The following is a 21,009-nucleotide window of genomic DNA, read 5'->3' as shown; positions in this document are numbered from 1 at the left end:
TTTATATTATATAAATTGTCTTTAAAAGACATGGATTGTGAGGGTTTAGTGTTGGTCACTTTATAAACAGACAAATGCAAATTGGGGACTTGTCCTTTTTGGATTAAAACATTTGAAGTTTTTGTGATTTATTAGTTAATTGTTTTTTTCTAAGTTAATTTAAAGCTTGTGTGGGTGGACAAACAGCAGCAAAGGATGTTGGTACATTTTTGTTACACCCATCACCTGTGGAACTGCAGAGAAAAAGAGGAACTGATGGTCATTGCTAAGGAATTAAAGCTGGCTGAAGTCAAGAAGTAGCGGAAAAACGGAGGATGATGAAACACAAAGAAAATAAGATGGAAAAAATTGAAAGAAACAAGTTTAAAACTGAGATGGAGGGAGAGTGAGAATTGAAGCTATAACTCCTGGGGAGAGGTTTTTGGCGAGTAGAGAGGTAAATCTAGTTCCTCCTTTTGATGAGGGAGATATAGATACATATTTTCAACTTTTTGAAAAGGTTCCTGAGATCTTAAAATAGCAAAAAGAAAATGGCTTCTTATGCTCCAAAGTGCATTGAAGGGAAAAGCACAAATTGCATCCTCTAGTTTGACTACAGAGCAAAAGGCAAATTATGATACTGTTAAACAAGCAGTATTGAAAGCTTATGAGTTGGTTTCGGAAGAATATAGACAAAAATTCAGGAATTTGGTGAAAACATGAAACCAATCTTATATGGATTTTGTTCTAGGAAAATCTGAATGCTTTGACCGTTGGTGTACCTCAAAAGGAATAAATAATGATTTTCACAGATCAAGAGAATTGATATTAATTGAAGAAATTAAAAGGCGTGTTCCCAATGAGATTAAATTGTACCTGGAAGAGAAAGACGTGGGGACGTGGCAACAAATGGCTAGGTTAGCAGGTGAATATGCCCTGATTTACAGAAGCAAATTTCAGTATTGTAAGCATTTTCAAAGGGTTAATGTGGAGCAGATTAGTAAGCCTGAAATTGTCTAGAGAGAATATTAGCAAAAAAGATGAAGGTAAGGTGGGAAAGGACAGAACTTCTGGATTTGTATACCATTTTTGTAAGAAACCTGGTCATGTTCTTGTGAATTGCTTAGTGTTGAAAAAGAGACGAGAAAAGGAGATATTACCAGAAACGTGTATTCAGAGAGTTGAATTTAATGAGAACATAGGTTCCATATCTGGTAAGGATGTATTGGCTGTATTCAAATCTTTTGTGTCAGAGGGCTTAGTTTCAGTAGAGGATGGAAAATCACAGGCTTCAGTTAGATGCTTAGAGATACTGGCTGCCCAGTCACTGTTGGAGAATGTTTTAACTCTTGATCAAAAGACAGACACAGGAGAGATGACTTTGATTAGAGGTGTTGGAGGTGAGGTAGAGTCAATATCTCTAAACACAATAGTATTGAATTCAGAATTAAAGGACCAGTTGTAGGAGTTGTTTCAAAGTTTCCATGTTTCCATGCAAGGAGTCTCATTAGGGAATAATTTGACGGAGGATAAAGTTGGGCCAGTTTTGAGATTAACAGATAAGCCTAGTAAGGATAAGAGTGATGAAGATTGTGAGATATATCCTGCATGTGCTGTAACAAGGTCTTTGTCTAAGAAAATGATGAGAGCAGAGGAAGATCTAGTTGATAAAGACTTGCCCATACTTCTGAAATAGTCCAGAAGGAGGAGGTTAAATATGAGAGTTAAGGAAAGAGTTAATTGAGCCGCAGCAAAAGACAGATTTTGATCTTGTTGACTTAAGGGACAAAGCTGTAAATGAGGAAACGATTAAAGAAATGGCCTGTGGATATTACTTGAAGGGTGAATTGTTAATAAGGAAATGGATACCTCGATGTTCCTGCAAATGAAGAGTGGGCAGTGATTCATCTGGTGGTTATTCTTAGAATTTACCAGAATTAAATTTTAAATTTGGTCCATAGTACACCTTTTGGTGGTCATCTTGATGTAAAGAAAACCATGAATAAAAATTTGAAACAATTTTACTGGCCTGGTTTAAGGAAGGATGTGATACATGGTGCCGGACATGTCACCTTTGTCAGGTTATGGAGAAACCTCATCTGCGTATCATCCTGAAACTAGGGGAGCTTTGGAAAGATTTTTTTTAAAAATATTGTCTGGGGAATGGGAAAGATTGGGACAAAGGTATTCATTTACTGTTATTTGCAGCAAGTCTGTGCAGGATTCAATAGGTTTTGGCCCTTTTGAAATTGTGTTTGGACATCAATTTGTTAAAAGAACAGTTGGTTAATGAGGATGTGCAGTTGGACTTGCTGGATTGTGTGTATAAATTTAAAGATCAGTTACAAAACGTGTGGACATTGGCTCAAGAGAATTTAGAAATGGCCCAAGGTAAAATGAAGCATTTATTTGACAGGAAAGCTCAAATGAGGAATTTTAAGACAGGAAGTAAACTGTTAATTTTGATCCCAACACATGACAGTCCACTGAGAGTGAAATTTTCTGGACCATACAAAGTAAAATCAAAACTGAATGATGTTAACTATGTGATAAACACTCCAGATCATAGGAATAAAACTCAGGTTTGTCACATAAATATGTTGAAACCTTCTCTTCTCTTTGGCTTGGCTTCGCGGACGAAGATTTATGGAGGGGGTAAAAAGTCCACGTCAGCTGCAGGCTCGTTTGTGGCTGACAAGTCCGATGCGGGACAGGCAGACACGGTTGCAGCGGTTGCAGGGGAAAATTGGTTGGTTGGGGTTGGGTGTTGGGTTTTTCCTCCTTTGCCTTTTGTCAGTGAGGTGGGCTCTGCGGTCTTCTTTAAAGGAGGTTGCTGCCCGCCAAACTGTGAGGCGCCAAGATGCACGGTTTGAGGCGTTATCAGTCCACTGGCGGTGGTCAATGTGGCAGGCACCAAGAGATTTCTTTAGGCAGTCCTTGTACCTTTTCTTTGGTGCACCTCTGTCACGGTGGCCAGTGGAGAGCTCGCCATATAACACGATCTTGGGAAGGCGATGGTCCTCCATTCTGGAGACGTGACCCATCCAGCGCAGCTGGATCTTCAGCAGCGTGGACTCGATGCTGTCGACCTCTGCCATCTCGAGTACTTCGACGTTAGGGATGAAAGCGCTCCAATGGATGTTGAGGATGGAGCGGAGACAACGCTGGTGGAAGCGTTCTAGGAGCCGTAGGTGGTGCCGGTAGAGGACCCATGATTCGGAGCCGAACAGGAGTGTGGGTATGACAACGGCTCTGTATACACTTATCTTTGTGAGGTTTTTCAGTTGGTTGTTTTTCCAGACTCTTTTGTGTAGTCTTCCAAAGGCGCTATTTGCCTTGGCGAGTCTGTTGTCTATCTCATTGTCGATCCTTGCATCTGATGAAATGGTGCAGCCGAGATAGGTAAACTGGTTGACCGTTTTGAGTTTTGTGTGCCCGATGGAGATGTGGGGGGGCTGGTAGTCATGGTGGGGAGCTGGCTGATGGAGGACCTCAGTTTTCTTCAGGCTGACTTCCAGGCCAAACATTTTGGCAGTTTCCGCAAAGCAGGACGTCAAGCGCTGAAGAGCTGGCTCTGAATGGGCAACTAAAGCGGCATCGTCTGCAAAGAGTAGTTCACGGACAAGTTTCTCTTGTGTCTTGGTGTGAGCTTGCAGGCGCCTCAGATTGAAGAGACTGCCATCCGTGCGGTACCGGATGTAAACAGCGTCTTCATTGTTGGGGTCTTTCATGGCTTGGTTCAGCATCATGCTGAAGAAGATTGAAAAGAGGGTTGGTGCGAGAACACAGCCTTGCTTCACGCCATTGTTAATGGAGAAGGGTTCAGAGAGCTCATTGCTGTATCTGACCCGACCTTGTTGGTTTTCGTGCAGTTGGATAATCATGTTGAGGAACTTTGGGGGACATCCGATGCGCTCTAGTATTTGCCAAAGCCCTTTCCTGCTCACGGTGTCGAAGGCTTTGGTGAGGTCAACAAAGGTGATGTAGAGTCCTTTGTTTTGTTCTCTGCACTTTTCTTGGAGCTGTCTGAGGGCAAAGACCATGTCAGTGGTTCCTCTGTTTGCGCGAAAGCCGCACTGTGATTCTGGGAGAATATTCTCGGCGACACTAGGTATTATTCTATTTAGTAGAATCCTAGCAAAGATTTTGCCTGCAATGGAGAGCAACGTGATTCCCCTGTAGTTTGAGCAGTCTGATTTCTCGCCTTTGTTTTTGTACAGGGTGATGATGGTGGCATCACGAAGATCCTGAGGCAGTTTTCCTTGGTCCCAACAAAGCTTGAAAAACTCATGCAGTTTGGCATGCAGAGTTTTGCCGCCAGCCTTCCAGACCTCTGGGGGGATTCCATCCATACCTGCTGCTTTGCCACTTTTCAGTTGTTCGATTGCCTTATATGTCTCATCCAGGGTGAGAACCTCATCCAGCTCTAGCCTTAGGGGCTGTTGAGGGAGCTGGAGCAGGGCGGAATCTTGGACTGAGCGGTTGGCACTGAAAAGAGATTGGAAGTGTTCTGACCATCGGTTGAGGACGGAGATCTTGTCACTGAGGAGGACTTTGCCGTCTGAGCTGCGCAGCGGGCTTTGGACTTGGGGTGAGGGGCCGTACACAGCCTTTAGAGCCTCGTAGAAACCCCTGAAGTCGCCAATGTCCGCGCTGAGCTGGGTTCGTTTGGCGAGGCTAGTCCACCACTCATTTTGGATCTCCCGGAGTTTGCGCTGAAGATGGCTGCATGTGCGACGGAAGGCTTGTTTCTTCTCTGGACAGGACGGCTTTGTAAGGTGAACCTGGTGGGCAGCTCGCTTCTTTGCCAGCAGCTCCTGGATTTCCTGGCTGTTTTCGTCAAACCAGTCCTTGTTTTTCCTGGAGGAGAAGCCCAGTACCTTATTATCAGGATAAAGGTAGTGGAGAAGAAGTCTGTATCAGAGGTGTTAGTTGTTGACAGGGTTTTTTATTATATTTTTTTATTTTTCAGACTTAACCATATCAACCAAAATATATACAAATGTTTCTCATTAAAGAAACAGTAGCATTTTCTCCTTTTTTCCCCCCCTTCCCACCCCCCGTCCAAAACCAATAAATATTCAACATATACAATAAAACCATAAAACAATGTCTTCACACAATGAAAAATAAACAAGAAAAATGCATCATCTGTTTTTACACACTGAATCAAATCGTTTTGTCTTCTTATCATTTTAAAGGGTGGAAGTGTCTGAGGCAAGCTCTCTCTGTTATGTTCCATGTATGGTTCCCAAATTTGTTCAAATGATGTGACTTTACTTTCTAAATTATATGTTCACCTCTTTTCCGCTTCCTCACCACCTCCATCCCCCTTTTTCCCATTTTCAGCTGTTTTCCCTTTTTAAACTCAATGTATGACAACACATTTAAAATATAAAATACTCCCAACAATTCCCATACCCAATATTACCTTAACCCCAAATGCTCCCCTACATGCTCCTAGCCTCCTCAACTTAGCCTACCTCACTTCCTAACTTCGTGCCATCTGCATATTTTGGATATTGGTATCTATTCCCACATCTAAGTCGTTAATAGAAATAGATAATAGTTTAATGGCTGCATCATGAACAGTCATTATTATTTCACAAAAGACATCTCATTTAAAAAATGTAAGAGCTTTGCTGAAAGTGAGACATTGAGGCACCAGTGCTTTTGCAAAGATGATGAAAACTTTGGAAGGAACAGAAGCAGGTGCAAATGAAACAGTCCACGCTCAGAAGTTGATAAGATATTTCAAAGATTGGGTTTGGACCCCTGCGAGGAGTTCTAGTTTTGCAAGCAGAGAGAGAAAAAAAACAAACAGGATTTCTCTTTGAGAGAGAGAGTGAGTTAGTTCAGTTTGAGTTCTGCAGTGACTTTTTGAGGCTGCAACATGGCAAGCTAGCAGCTTGTGGAAGACCCCATTTTGAAGACAGGTTGTGAATTCTGGGTTCAGCCTGTTGAAAACCCTTGTAGTCCTTACAAGGGGAAATGGCTGGCTAGAGTGTTTCTCCTGAAACAAGGGAAACAAGAGGAACTGTGTGGTGATCTGGAAGAGGTTATTATTTGGAAAACCCATGATGGGGCAAGTTTCTTCGGCAGACTGGAGGGAATCAGTTTGTGTGTGTCCAACATATCTCTCTGAAACCAACAAGAACCTTCCTGAGCAGTAACCAATTAATTTTTATCACCAGAGCTTGGTGAAAATTCATAAATGTTAAATTCTGTGCACAGCATAAGGTGGACGAGTGAGAAGTAAGATTGGACTGTGAATCAAAGAACTTTCCTGAACGTATACACATTACATACATGTGCGCTTAGAATTAGAAGGGGATTAAGTTAATAATAAGTTAAAGTTCAATCCTGTTTTTTATGTTTAAATAAAATTAAAATTAACTTGTTTAAGTTACCATTTATGAATTTCTATTGTTGCTAGATTTTGAGGTCCTCTGGGCTCGTAACACTAGGCTTAAGAGGCATTTAGAGACTTAAAAAGTCTCAGTATAACAGGATACAGACTAGTCCAGGCAAACAGGATTAGTATAGGTTGACAAAAGATCATTGTGGAGGTGGTGGACTGAAGAGCCTTTTTATGTGTTGTGCAACTTTGACTTTTACTCTATTATGATTTTTACATGGAAATAAAGGAAAAATAATGTAAAAATAAAATTTGCATACTTATCTCGGGACTGGTCATTTATACAGCACTTTTCCATTGCCTTCCTGTGTTTGTCGGAAGGTGAACATCATATTGATTAGCCCAGTTTCTTACGGAATACCTGTGGTCAATTTACAGTGCAGCCACCTTGTAAAAATGTGTAGGGGTTTTGGTGGAAAAATGACAGGATGGAATTTAGCAAATAAATTCCATCGGGACATTTTTACATTGCCAGTGGAGCAAAAAAAAAGCGCAGTTTTTCTGCTTCTCAGCGGCTGTGTAAAAGTGCCTTGTGTCTAGTGGCTCACATTGATTGGATCAAGGTACACACTGTGATCTCAAACAATCTGCTTTTTGAATATGGTTTAATAGCATGCCAATTACTGATGAACAAAGATGTAAATTGCTCCAAGTTTCTCTCTCATTTGAGAGAGTGGCTATTAAAAGTGGTTGTTACCAAACAAAAGCTCTGATGGTTTCCTATGTAGTGGTGTGAGGTGTTTAATTTATGGAAGATTTTTTTTAGGATTTGAAGATTGAAAATGAGACGCCTGAGCAGGGGGAAGGTGATGATGACACTTTTGACATAAGCATGATGAAAAAGAAGAAACCAAAACCTGCAATCTTTGAGGACGAGGAAATAAATGAAAGGACAGATGGCAGTGAGTATTCATGATTAGAAACTGACCATCAATGGTCTTTCACACCTTTGTGTTGGATTGGATTGCAGTGGATAAACAGAGGCCTGTTGAAAGGGTGGATGGGGTGGGGAAGGTGTGGAATATAATAACGTTTGAAACTTTAGCCCAACACCCTTAGAATTGACCAGAGCCGAAGCACAGAAGATGACCCCTGATCATTTTTGTCTGAGCAGGAAAACTATTTAAGTATAATATAAATTGAGACATACAGCACAGCCACAGGCCCTTTTGGCCCACAAGCCCATGCCATCCAATTAACCTATAGCCCTGATACATTTTGAAGGGTGGGGGGGAACCCAGAGCCCCCGGGGAAAACCCACGCCGACATGGGAAGAACATACAAACTTCCTACAGACACGTGGTATTCAAACCCCGGTCAGTGTTGCACTGACTGTTATGCTAACCTAAACCCATTTCAATTATCGTGTCATCATCAGATGCCATCTTGCTGGCCCCCTGTCATTGATTACATAGACCAGAGGAATACTTAAGTCAAGCTGTTGTTCATTGACTACAGCTTGACATTTAACACCAACAAATCTTATGACCCAGCTAAAAGATCTGGTACTCTGTTCATTCCTCTGCCACAGGATCCTTGACTTTCTCACTGGCAGACATCAATTACTGTGAATGGGCAACATCATACTGACCAACACGGGCACTCATAACTTCTTAGCCATTTGGCTCCAACTCAACTTACAAATTTGCTGACGACACCACAGTTGTTGGACAAATAACTGGAAATAATGAGTCAAAATATAGAATGGAGATTGCTGCTCTGGCATCACCCAACCAGATTCTCAATCTTGCTCTTAACGTCACCAAGATCAAGAGGTTATTGTTGATTTTTGAAGGGAGAGGCCAAGGAACCATGCATTTGTGCATATTGGTGGGATAGAGGTGAAGAGGGTCAGAACCTCAAGTTCCTCGGAGTTGTATTTCAGAAGACCTCTCCTGGAACCAGCGTATTGAGGCAACTGTGAAGAAGGCACATCAACGGCATTAATTTCTAAGGAGACTGAAGATATTTAGCATGTTATTGAATACTTTATCAAACTTCTAAAGGTGCACTGTGGAAAGTACAGTACAACTCTGATTATCCAAAATGGTTGGGACCGGGCCTATTTTGGATAAATGTTTTTTCCAGAGAACTGGTCGTTAAAAAAAAAACGGCCCAGAAGCAACAGCAAATCACTTGTAAGAGGATTTTTAAGCATTAAAATAATGTTTAATGCTGGCCACCCAATCACTGACACTTCCCCACCAAGGCCCCACTTGTGCTAGGAGCCTGAGGATCTTGCTTCTGACTGGGAGCCCGAGATCCGTTGCTGTTGATATCGGAAGCCCGAGGTCCCCGTTTAGTTTGGGATTTTGGGTAAATGAGGATTTATGATTTGTTTCGGTTATCCTCGTTTTTTAAAATTTCAGATAACTGAAGATATTGGAAAATCCAATTTTGGATAATCGCAGTTGTACTGTATATAGCCTAGTTTGGGAATGCAGAAGGTAACAAAATAGCCAGGTCCATCACTGGCTCTGACCTCCAATTCATTGAAAGCATCTTTGTGAAATGCTGTGTCAAGAAGGCAGTCAACATCATAAAAGACCCCTATCAATCTGGTCACAAATTTTTCTCGTTGCTACCCCAGGTAAAAGGTACAAAGGCCTGAAGACCTGCACCTCTAGGTTCAAGAATAGTTTTTCTCTCCAGACCTCTTGAACCTTCCCTTGTCACACTAATTTAATCATGGACTTCTCCGTCACCACAGAAATGACCGTGCACTATTGCTAAGTCTATGTACTATGATAACTACCATTTATAGCAATCTTTTTTGTATGAACTGTCTCTTTAATTAAGTATACTATATTTTATAGTTTTTGTAGATTTTTTTTACAAATTACCCATTTAGTTGCAGCAAAGAATACATATTAAAAATGTAACGTGCATGATGTACTTTAACTTGGCTGCTATAAGGCAAATAGTCCATAAGTATTGGCTGGTGCCCCTAATAATAAAGCAAAGAGAAACATCCCTTCAGAGTCACCTAGTGTCTGAATTCTCCTCTAGCAGTCCTGCAGCTGACAGACTCCTGTTTGATTTATTGGCAACCCAAACATCTGATCCAAATCTCTGACACAATTAGGAAGCCTTCAGTGCCTGAGGCCCTTCTGGAGCCCTTCTTGCCCTCAGCACCCTCTCGAATTCCAGCTCTGATACATGATTCCTATGAGCCAGTCTTCAGCAGCCTGTGTAGATCCCCTTCCCCCCCCCCCCAACCACAAGTTGCATGCAGCCTGTGTGGGTCGCTGATCCCCTCGCCGCTATGGTCACTGTCCTTCTCAACAAAGAGGTGTTCTCCATGTTTCTGGTGCTCTGCACTAGTTCTCTGCTCCCCTGGAGTCTGCAACCCTTTGTGGCCACTGTCAAGCACTGACTCAGTGTTTGCAGGAGTTCACTTGTATACATATGCAACGTACATGACAATAAACTAATCATTAGTACAGATTCAAAACCTGGCAGACCACAGGAGTTGATGGATCACAGAAAGGTGGACCAGAGAGTTTTAAGCTGTTGATAACTTGAAACATTTGGCATTATAAACTGATCAAGTGTAACTTTTAGGTTCTTTTTTCTTTTTTAAATTTTTTTTATTTTTCACTCTGAACCATATTAACCAAATTACACACAAACATTTCCCTCTTGAATATACACAGTGTCATTTTCTCCCCTTTTCCCCCTCCCTCCCTTCCCTCCCTCCTTCCCACCCCCCTCTCTACCCACTAAAAGTTCAATATATACAATACAATAAACCCATTAAACAATGTCATCACACAATGAAAATAAACAAGAAAATTGTGTCATCTACTTTTCGTCTTCTCGTTCTATTATTTTAGGGGGTGGAGGTCCGCGGTAGGCCCTCTCTGTTGTGTTCCATGTACGGTTCCCAAATTTGTTCGAATACTGTGACTTTATTTTTTAAATTATATGTTTTTTTTTCAATGGAATACATTTATTCATTTCTATGTACCATTGCTGAACTCTCAGGCTCTCTTCTGATTTCCAGGTTAACATACATTTTTTTGCTACAGCTAAGGCTATCATAATAAATCTTTTTTGTGCTTCATCCAATTTGAGGCCTAATTCTTTACTTATATTACTTAGAAGAAAGATCTCTGGATTTTTTGGTATGTTGCTTTTTGTGATTTTATTTAATACCTGATTTAGATCTTCCCAAAACTTTTCCACTTTCTCACATGCCCAAATTGCATGTACTGTTGTTCCTGTTTCCTTCTTACAGCGAAAACATCTATCTGATACCATTTATTTAACTTTTGGGGCATGGTATATAGCCTGTGTAACCAATTATATTGTATCATGTGTAACCTCGTGTTTATTGTATTTCTCATAGTTCCGGAGCATAGCTTTTCCCATTTTTCATTTTTTATCTTTGTTTAGATCTTGTTCCCACTTTTGTTTGGGTTTACAGCTTATTTCATCGTTCTCTTTCTCATGCAGCTTGATGTACATGTTTGTTATAAATCTTTTAATTATCATTGTGTTTGTAATCACATATTCAAAGCTGCTTCCTTCTGGTAACCTCAGTCTGCTTCCCAATTTGTCCTTTAAGTAGGTTTTCAGTTGGTGGTATGCAAACATTGTACCATGAGTTATACCATATCTGTACTTCATTTGTTCAAAAGATAATAAATTATTTCCTAAAAAACAATTTTCTATTCTTTTGATCCCTTTTCTCTCCCATTCTCTAAAGGAAAGGTTATCTATTGTGAAAGGGATTAGTTGATTTTGCATCAATAATAATTTTGGTAGTTGGTAATTTGTTTTTTTCCTTTCTACGTGAATCTTCTTCCAAATGTTGAGCAGATGGTGCAGTACTGGTGAACTTCTATGTTGCATCAGTTTTTCATCCCACTTATAAAGTATATGTTCTGGTACCTTCTCCCCTATTTTATCTAGCTCTAACCTGATCCAATCTGGTTTTTCCCTTGTTTGATAAAAATCTGATAGATATCTTACTTGTGCTGCTCTATAATAATTCTTAAAGTTTGGTAGCTGTAGGCCCCCTTGTTTGTACCATTCTGTTAATTTATCTAGTGCTATCCTCGGTTTCCCCCCTTTCCATAAGAATTTCCTTTTTTTTAGCTCATTGAAGAACTTCTCTGTTAAGGGAATTGGTAACGATTGAAATAGATATTGTATCCTTGGGAAGATATTCATTTTAATGCATTTTACCCTCCCTATCAGTTTTAGTGGTAAATCTTTCCAATATTCTAAGTCATCTTGTAATTTCTTCATTAATGGCTGATAATTTAATTTGTATAGCTGGCCTAGATTATTATCTAGTCTAATACCTAGGTATCGGATTGCTTGTGTTTGCCATTTAAATGGTGATTCTTAAACTTTGTGAAATCCGCATTATTCATTGGCATCGCTCCACTTTTATTTGTGTTGATCTTGTACCCCAATATTTCTCCATATTCCTTCAATTTCTTATGTAATTCTTTTATTGATAATTCTGGTTCTGTTAAGTATACTATGATGTCATCTGCAAATAGACTGATTTTATATTCCTTCTCTTTTATTTTTATCCTTTTTATTTTATTTTCTGTTCTTATCAGTTCTGCCAAGGGTTCTATAGCTAAAGCGAACAGTGAGGGAGATAGTGGACATCCCTGCCTAGTTGACCTGCTTAATTTAAATTGGTTTGATTATATATCCATTTACTGTCACCTTTGCCAGTGGTCCCTTATATAATGCTTTAATCCAATTAATATATTTCTCTGGTAGGTTGAACCTCTGTAGTACCTTGAATAAATAATTCCATTTTACCCTGTCAAAGGCTTTTACTGCGTCTAAAGCATCCACCACTGTTGGTGTTTTATTTCCTTGTACTGCATGGATTAAGTTAATGAACTTGCAGATATTGTCCGTTGTTCGTCTTTTCTTAATAAATCCAATTTGATCTAGTTTACTTTTAGGTTGTTCTTGGTGACAGGAGAACTTGAGTTTTTGTCTTCAAGTCGTAAAGCCGAAGTAGGCCCTTTGGCTCAACATGGTGCCAAGTTGCTCATCAAAGCTAGTCCCATTTGCATGTGTTTAGCCCATATCCTTACCAGCCTTTCCTATACATGTACCTGTCCAAATGTCTTTTCACTGTCATAATTGCATCTGCTTATACCACCACCTTTGTTAACTCATTCCTCTGTGGATAAAGTTTCCCCTCATGTTCCCCTTAAATTTCCATCCCCCTATCTTAATCCTATGCCCTCTAATTTTACGGGTATGAGTTTGTTTGCTTTCATATGCAATGCACATGTGCACCAATGATCTTGATTGCTGTCGCTGGACATGTACTTTATTTAAAACAAGTATGCATAATTGAAAAAGAGAGGATAAATGCAAAATACCGGAGAACTCAATGGGTCGATCATGGAAGGTAATGGATAGTCAACGTTCGAGCTGAAACCTTTCATTGGGGATACAAATAAAAACAAAAGACTGTTTAATGACATCCTTCCTATTAATGGATGACCAGAACTCCACACAGTATTCCACATTTGGCCTTGTACAGTTGTGATGTGGTGATCCCAATTCCTGTACCAGAATTCCCTGACCATTAAATGCAAGCTTGGCAAACAACTTTTTAATAGCAATGAATTGGCTGCATCCAAGATGGCAGTGTTCTTGCTTTGTGGCCCAGACCACAGCGTTTTGAGCTCTTGGGAATGATAATCTGGGACAGGACCCCAGAACAGGTAAATACCATCCTGTTGAGAAGTAGAAGCCCCTACAGTGTGGGAGGACAGAGCAGTGTTCCAGTGAAGAACTTGGGGGCCAAAGATCTCGCTCCAGGCAGCTGGAGACTGAGTCATGGGGACCAAGACTAGTGATGTTGCTGATGGCAAGCAGGGCTCCCAAATGGCTTCTGGTGGAAACAGTTTTGATTTGGAACTGGGGCTGAGAACTGGTGACTTGGATGCTGGACGTTGGGTTCTCTGTAAAGTCAGGAGGCTGAGCAATTAAGGAAGGTTATAGGACTACTAGAAACTGTGTTATTGGAGGAGCTGATGGGATCCACAGTTGCTCTTTTGCTTCTTGATAAGGATGCTGGCCTACTGGTGCCTCTTTGTGTTCCTTGACTAGCAAAAGTAAGGATTTTTGTGCATTATGTACATGATAATAAAGGAAGATTAATCTGATTATGAGTAATTCCTCTTTTTATTTCACCTGATTTTGAAGATCAAAGTCCATCCCAATTCCATTTTCAAGATTAAAACCTGCAAGCTTACCCAGCGAGATTTCAAAGAACAGACAAACCTATTGATGCTTTCAGCAAAATAGAAGTGTAGAACTGGAAAATGTATACATTCCCGATCAACCAAAATTCAGAATATCCTCAAGTATTTTTGGGTGAGACATAATGTCACAATTTGAAAATAAATTTACCGACCGTGCTCAAGTGGGGTTACAGGGAATCAGTTTATACAAAGGAGACATTTGTCCACAGGTTACACATTGAAGGGTGATGATGGTGGCATCACGAAGATCCTGAGGCAGTTTACCTTGGTCCCAATAAAGGTCCCGTACAAAAACAAAGGCGAGAAATCAGACTGCTCAAACTACAGGGGAATCACGTTGCTCTCCATTGCAGGCAAAATCTTCGCTAGGATTCTACTAAATAGAATAATACCTAGTGTCGCCGAGAATATTCTCCCAGAATCACAGTGCGGCTTTCGCGCAAACAGAGGAACCACTGACATGGTCTTTGCCCTCAGACAGCTCCAAGAAAAGTGCAGAGAACAAAACAGGACTCTACATCACCTTTGTTGACCTCACCAAAGCCTTCGACACCGTGAGCAGGAAAGGGCTTTGGCAAATACTAGAGCGCATCGGATGTCCCCCAAAGTTCCTCAACATGATTATCCAACTGCACGAAAACCAACAAGGTCGGGTCAGATACAGCAATGAGCTCTCTGAACCCTTCTCCATTAACAATGGCGTGAAGCAAGGCTGTGTTCTCGCACCAACCCTCTTTTCAATCTTCTTCAGCATGATGCTGAACCAAGCCATGAAAGACCCCAACAATGAAGACGCTGTTTACATCCGGTACCGCACGGATGGCAGTCTCTTCAATCTGAGGCGCCTGCAAGCTCACACCAAGACACAAGAGAAACTTGTCCGTGAACTACTCTTTGCAGATGATGCCGCTTTAGTTGCCCATTCAGAGCCAGCTCTTCAGCGCTTGATGTCCTGCTTTGCGGAAACTGCCAAATGTTTGGCCTGGAAGTCAGCCTGAAGAAAACTGAGGTCCTCCATCAGCCAGCTCCCCACCATGACTACCAGCCCCCCCACATCTCCATCGGGCACACAAAACTCAAAATGGTCAACCAGTTTACCTATCTCGGCTGCACCATTTCATCAGATGCAAGGATCGACAATGAGATAGACAACAGACTCGCCAAGGCAAATAGCGCCTTTGGAAGACTACACAAAAGAGTCTGGAAAAACAACCAACTGAAAAACCTCACAAAGATAAGCGTATACAGAGCCGTTGTCATACCCACACTCCTGTTCGGCTCCGAATCATGGGTCCTCTACCGGCACCACCTACGGCTCCTAGAACGCTTCCACCAGCGTTGTCTCCGCTCCATCCTCAACATCCATTGGAGCGCTTACACCCCTAACGTCGAAGTACTCGAGATGGCAGAGGTCGACAGCATCGAGTCCACGCTGCTGAAGATCCAGCTGCGCTGGATGGGTCACGTCTCCAGAATGGAGGACCATCGCCTTCCCAAGATCGTGTTATATGGCGAGCTCTCCACTGGCCACCGTGACAGAGGTGCACCAAAGAAAAGGTACAAGGACTGCCTAAAGAAATCTCTTGGTGCCTGCCACATTGACCACCGCCAGTGGGCTGATAACGCCTCAAACCGTGCATCTTGGCGCCTCACAGTTTGGCGGGCAGCAACCTCCTTTGAAGAAGACCGCAGAGCCCACCTCATGACAAAAGGCAAAGGAGGAAAAACCCAACACCCAACCCCAACCAACCAATTTTCCCTTGCAACCGCTGCAATCGTGTCTGCCTGTCCCGCATCGGACTTGTCAGCCACAAACGAGCCTGCTGCCACCCTCTTCCCGCTCACCCGATCCATGTCTTTATCATTGGGTTTGCTGAAATTCTGTTGGAGGACGATCCCTGTGCATCTACCACTTACAGGTGATGTGAGACCTCGGACTCCCGGGCAGGATTGATGATGGGGAAGTGTCGGGGATCAGAGACAGCCGATACAGTATTCTGTTGCTACTGGGCTGCTTTAGAGAAAATTCCCAAATATCTGAAAAATCCACTTAACCGAGATCGGTCTGGTCCCAAGTATTTCAGATGATCAGAAACGTATTGTACTCGTTTTGAGATGTGGAAGAGTAATGCTGCTTGTTAATTTAATCTGCTGAATGAAAACATATTTTTCATCTAAAAATTTGTTTGAAGCTAAAGGTTGCTTGTGGTTTTAAGAGTACTGCCACTTATAATAAGCAGAAAAGAATAATTGAGTGATGTACTGAGAATCAGTTTGGATTGAGATCCTTCCCAAATGTAATTTTTGCCAGAGAGACTCCAGCGTCATCTGGCAATCGGGTGAATGATTTTTTTTTCTCTCAATTTTTCAAGCTGGTGATGTTTAGGCTAATAAACTATTACCAAGCATTTGAACTATGATTGAATCGAGATTTGTATGAAATTTCCCCAAGTTCATTAGATACAGTTTCTTTCTAACATGAAATCCTGTGGAAAAGTAAATATTATTGATATACAAACATAATGATGCAGATTCCCTGGGTAAATAAATTTGGAAAGCAAAATATAGAACTGTGTTTTCAGTTTTACTTATATTTGAGTAAAGTCTGTATGAAACAGAACATTCTTCTCCCACCTTCTCGTTTTTTTTCACAAAAGATCATTTATTTTTCAGTAACTGATGATGACGAAAACAAAAGAGATGATGGTATCACCTTCTCCTCTCCGAGTGGCCCAGCTTGGGCCGGATCAGAACGAGACTACACTTATGATGAGGTACTGGTTACGTGTGTGTTAATTCATGTTGGGTTTTTTCCTTTCACAACCAGTGAAATGAAGATTAGGAAGTAATATTTCTTCAGAATTTGTTGACAGGGTGGAGAGCTTTTTATTTTGGGTTATTTCTTATAGTAGTTGTCCTTGCTTTAGGATTTAATTCCAGGCTATTCACCTGTTCTGAGAGGCTGCTCTACACATTTCCTCATTTGTTGAACCCTTCATTAATGCGGAAATCAAATAATGATGCTTATTTTGTTAAGGTAACAACTATTGGCCCCTACTTCTCAGTCTTTGTAGATTTTGCTCACATTTGCGTGACCATAGACTGCATTGAGACTGGTTTTGTTCACACCACCACTGTCCCTGTGCCCTCACCTGTCAATAGCTTTTCACTTGTGCTACACTTGCCTGTATTATTACTGAGTCATTGCCTCACATTCCATTATACCATATTGCATCAACATGGTACTCCACCTGATGTAATAGTGACACCTCTTGCATAAAACAGGATTTGATCATGTAAACTGGGAGTGTCAATAGGCCACACAGCCCCTTGAGCTTGCTGTTATAAAAAACAGAGACCTTTGGATATGTTCATGTAATAAGTTAATAGCTGATCTGAATATAACCTCAACTTGGCATTCCCATTTAATAACTTGACACATTGCTTAAAAAAGATACCCACTTTTGTCTGAAATATTTGAGATTTGCCTCAAATATTCTCTGAGGCAGGGAGTTCTAAAGATTCAAGATCCTTGGAGAAAATTTCACATTATCTATCTTAAATGGGAGCTTCTTATTTTTAAATAATTACACTGAGTGTTCAGATTTTTCCATAATAGAAAACATATCTGTATCCACCTTATGATTCCTCAAGATCTTTTACGTTTCAATCAAATGTCCTCTTGCTCTTATAAATTCCAGTGGAGATGTTGCCCTTGTCCAACATTTCTTCTTAGGGTAACTTTCCTGTTTCAGGTATTACTGTAGTAAATCTTTTGAATTTAACTTTAGCATTTGTAAGGTGTTGCATTTTGAGAAGTTAAATCAGGGCAGGACTTGCAAAACAAACGATAGAGCCCTGAAGCTTGTTATAAAACAGGAGATCTTGGTGGACTGGCATCTATTGCTCCCGTTGTGGCCTCCTCTACATTGGGAGAGACTGGGAGATTGCTTTGTTGAGCACCTCCATTCTGTCTGCCACCTTAGGGAGGATCTCCCAGTTGTAGTCTGTTTCAATTCCTTGCCCAATTCCCATGGTCTCATCCACTGCCAGACTGAGACCACCTGCAAATTGGAGGAACAACACCTGTCTCAGCACTGTCCAAACTGATGGCATTATAATGGACTTCGGTTTCCGTTAGCACTCCTTTCCACCCCTCCCCCCTGAGCTCTCTCTTTCCCCAGCCCTATGTTTTTCCTCCAGCTCTGTTGCTCTATCTATCCTCCTATTCATTTCCAATTATGTTCTTTTGCTTGTTGGCCTGTACTCCTTCCCCTGCCCTTTCTTCCTTCCTCCCTCCCCCACCTTTTTATTGAGACACCAGCATGCTTTTTTCTCATATCTTGATGAAGGGCTTAGCCCTGAAACATTGGTTACATATCTTTGCCTCTAATGAACAATGAATAAACACATCATTGCCTGGTATGGAGGTGTCAAATCTCAGGACAAGGAAAACCTCCTGAGGGTTGTTAATTACATCTGCTACATCATAGGCACCAGATTCCATTCCATCGAGGACATCCCCATGAGGCCACCTTTTGAGTCTTAAAAAAGCAGCCTCTATCCTCAAAGACCCCCACCACCCAGGCCATGCCCTCCACTCTACTACCATCGGGAAAAAGGTACAGGAGCCTAAAATCGAGCGGCCAGCTTCTTGCTGCTGTCATCAGATTCCTGAATAATCAATGAACAAAAGGCACTGCCGTACTTTTCATGCAGTTATTTTTGTATTATATTATTGTAAGACCATTCATAATATGAATGTTTGCACTATATGATGCCGCAAAACACTGAATTTTGTGACTTGTTCGTGACAGTAAATTCTGATTCAGTGAGACCTGCTGAGTTCCCCCACTATTTTTGTGTTTTTAGTACCATCACAGTGTCTGCAGACTTTCATGTTTCACTCTCTCAGGGTACAGGTGAATAGGTTCCTGGACGTGGTGACAAATCAACTGTGGTGAAAAGCATGTTTGGCATGCTTGCCTTCCGAGAGTGCATGGCGTCGACCATTTGGGACATGTAAATTGCTGATGCACAGGGAAGTATCTGCACTCTGGCCACCCAGCTAAGGGAACAATGTGATCAAGCTGGAATGAGTGCAGAAAAGAAGCGTAAGGATGTTACTGCAACTGGAGTGCTTGAATTTTAAAGAAAGCTGGGCAGGCTGAAACCCTTCCTCTTGTGCGTAGGAGGCTGATAAGTGATTTTGTAGAGTATACAAAATCGTGAGGGGCAGAGATAAGAGGAATGGTTACTGTCTTTTTCGAGGGTTAGGGAGCCTAAAAACATAAGGCATGAATTTAAGATAAGGAGAATTTTTTTTAAAAAGTGGGTCAACTTTTCCCACATGCAGGCTGGTGGGTGTATGGATCAAGCTGCCAAAGGAAGCTGTAGAGCCAAGTACAATTACAATCTTTAAAAAGCATTTAGACATGGAAGGAAATGTTTACAGGGATATGGACCAAAACCATGACAAGTTGGACCAAAAGGCCAGTTTACATGTGGCATTGCTTCAGTTGCATTAATGTCTATCAATGAATGAGGAGTCTAGTGTTATATTCAGTGCTCCACTTGGGAATTCTGCTCCATGTTCCACATGACTGAAGCAGCAGGTAGATGTCAGTTGCAGTTATGATGTGTTTTAGTTGCTTTGGTTTTGTGGCCTTTTCTGTAACTGGACACTAGCTCCATTCTTTGTTATTATAAATCTGGTTTCTGTCACATTCCTGCAATGTTGTTGTGTTTTTCCGTTAATGGAGAACATCGAGAATTTCAGCAGTGTGCAGGTCCACAATGTGCTGACCTCCAAAATAACCCGATTTAATGTGGAACAAACTGCTGGCTGAAGTGGTGAATGCAGGCTCAATTTTAACATTTAATAAGAATTTGGACAGGTACATGGATGGGAGAGGTATGGAGGGCTTTATCAGTGAGACCAGGCCAAAAGAAATGGTTCAGCAATGATTAGAGGGGCTGAAGGGGCCTGTTTTTGTGCTGTAATGTTCTATGGTTCGAGTGTGGGATGAATTTAAATTCCTTGGTGTGGGATGAGTTTAAAATAGTGTTGCAGGAGTTTAAATATTAAAAATACTGCAATATACAATCTTCTGGCAACTTTGCTGTTCATTATGAAAAATATAATTTGTTTTGACTATTGTGTTTCAGGCAGAAATAAAGTATTCCCTCCTGTTTTTTTTTGTCAACGAGTGCAGATTGTGCCCTTTTATATGACTTCCTGTTTATCCATATGTATAAATGGATACTTTGTGGGATTGATTGGTCTTCAGAAGCAAGTGTAGCAAATCTTGCCCTTTCATGTTGGCTTTGAAAGTGGTGGTGAGCTGTCTTCTTAGACTGTTAGGGAGTTGTGTTCAGGAGAATTGGGGAATTTCAAGATGTTTACAGGCTACAATACATGATTCATAGAACAAGGAACATTACAGCACAGTACAGGTCCTACTGCCCTCAATATTGTGCTGACATATATTCCTATCAAAAAAAGTACTAAACCCTCCCTACCTCATAACCCTCTTTTTCTTTAAACTAAGTGTCTCTTAAATGCCCCTAATGTTTCAGCTCCCATTAACACCTCTGACAAGACACTGATAATTCTCTGTGTATAAAAAAAACTTAACCCTGATGTCTCCCCTAAACTTTTTTCCTTCACTTTGTAGAGAGGTTTCCTGGTGTTTGCTATTCCTGCCTTGCTGACCACCTTATCTATGCATCTCAGAATCTTGTCGTCCTCTATTAAGTCTCCTCTCATCCTTCTTCGCTCCAAAGAGAAAAGTCCAGCTCTGCAAAGCTTGCCTCATGAGACTTAATTTTCCAATCCAGGCAACTGCTTGGTAAATCTCCTCTGTACCCTCTTCATGGCTTACGCATCTTCATATAATGAGGTGACCAGAACTGAACATAGTACTTGAAGTGTGGTCTCGCAGAGATTTGTAGAGTTGCAACATGACCTCTTAACTTTTGAACTCAATTCCCCTGTTAATGAAGCTCTTCTTAACTATCCTATCAACCTGCGCGACAACTTTGAGAGATCTCACTGTTCCTCCACACTGTTAAGTACCTGTACTCAGCCTTCCAAATTGCATCACCTTGTACTTATCCAGATTGAACTCTATTTGCTACTTTTCTGTCTGTATCTTTTTGTAAGCTATGACAAGCACACTATCCACAACTCCTCCAACCTTCGAATCCTCTGCAAACTTATTGACCCATCCTTCCACTTCTTCTTATGGTTATTTATAAAAATTGCAAAGAGCAAGGGTCCCAGAACAGATCCCTGCAGAACTCCACTAGTCACTAACCTCCAGGCAGAATACTTTCTGTCCACTACTATAC

General features: G+C 41.2%; 1 protein-coding gene across 1 annotated transcript in view; it reads left to right on the top strand.

The window, feature by feature from the left end:
- eif2s2 (eukaryotic translation initiation factor 2, subunit 2 beta) overlaps positions 1 to 21,009 on the top strand; it is a 61,671-nt gene that overhangs the window by 16,255 nt on the left and 24,407 nt on the right. The window contains exons 4-5 of the mRNA XM_069884409.1: positions 7,164 to 7,299; positions 16,330 to 16,430. Of these exons, the coding sequence (XP_069740510.1) occupies positions 7,164 to 7,299; positions 16,330 to 16,430 (237 nt within the window). The remainder of the gene's footprint in view (positions 1 to 7,163; positions 7,300 to 16,329; positions 16,431 to 21,009) is intronic.

The sequence above is a fragment of the Narcine bancroftii genome, chromosome 6, assembly GCF_036971445.1.
Source record: "Narcine bancroftii isolate sNarBan1 chromosome 6, sNarBan1.hap1, whole genome shotgun sequence".
NCBI lineage: Eukaryota > Metazoa > Chordata > Chondrichthyes > Torpediniformes > Narcinidae > Narcine > Narcine bancroftii.
The sequence above is the reverse complement of the archived record's forward strand: the minus strand, read 5'-3'. Positions and strand labels throughout refer to the sequence as shown.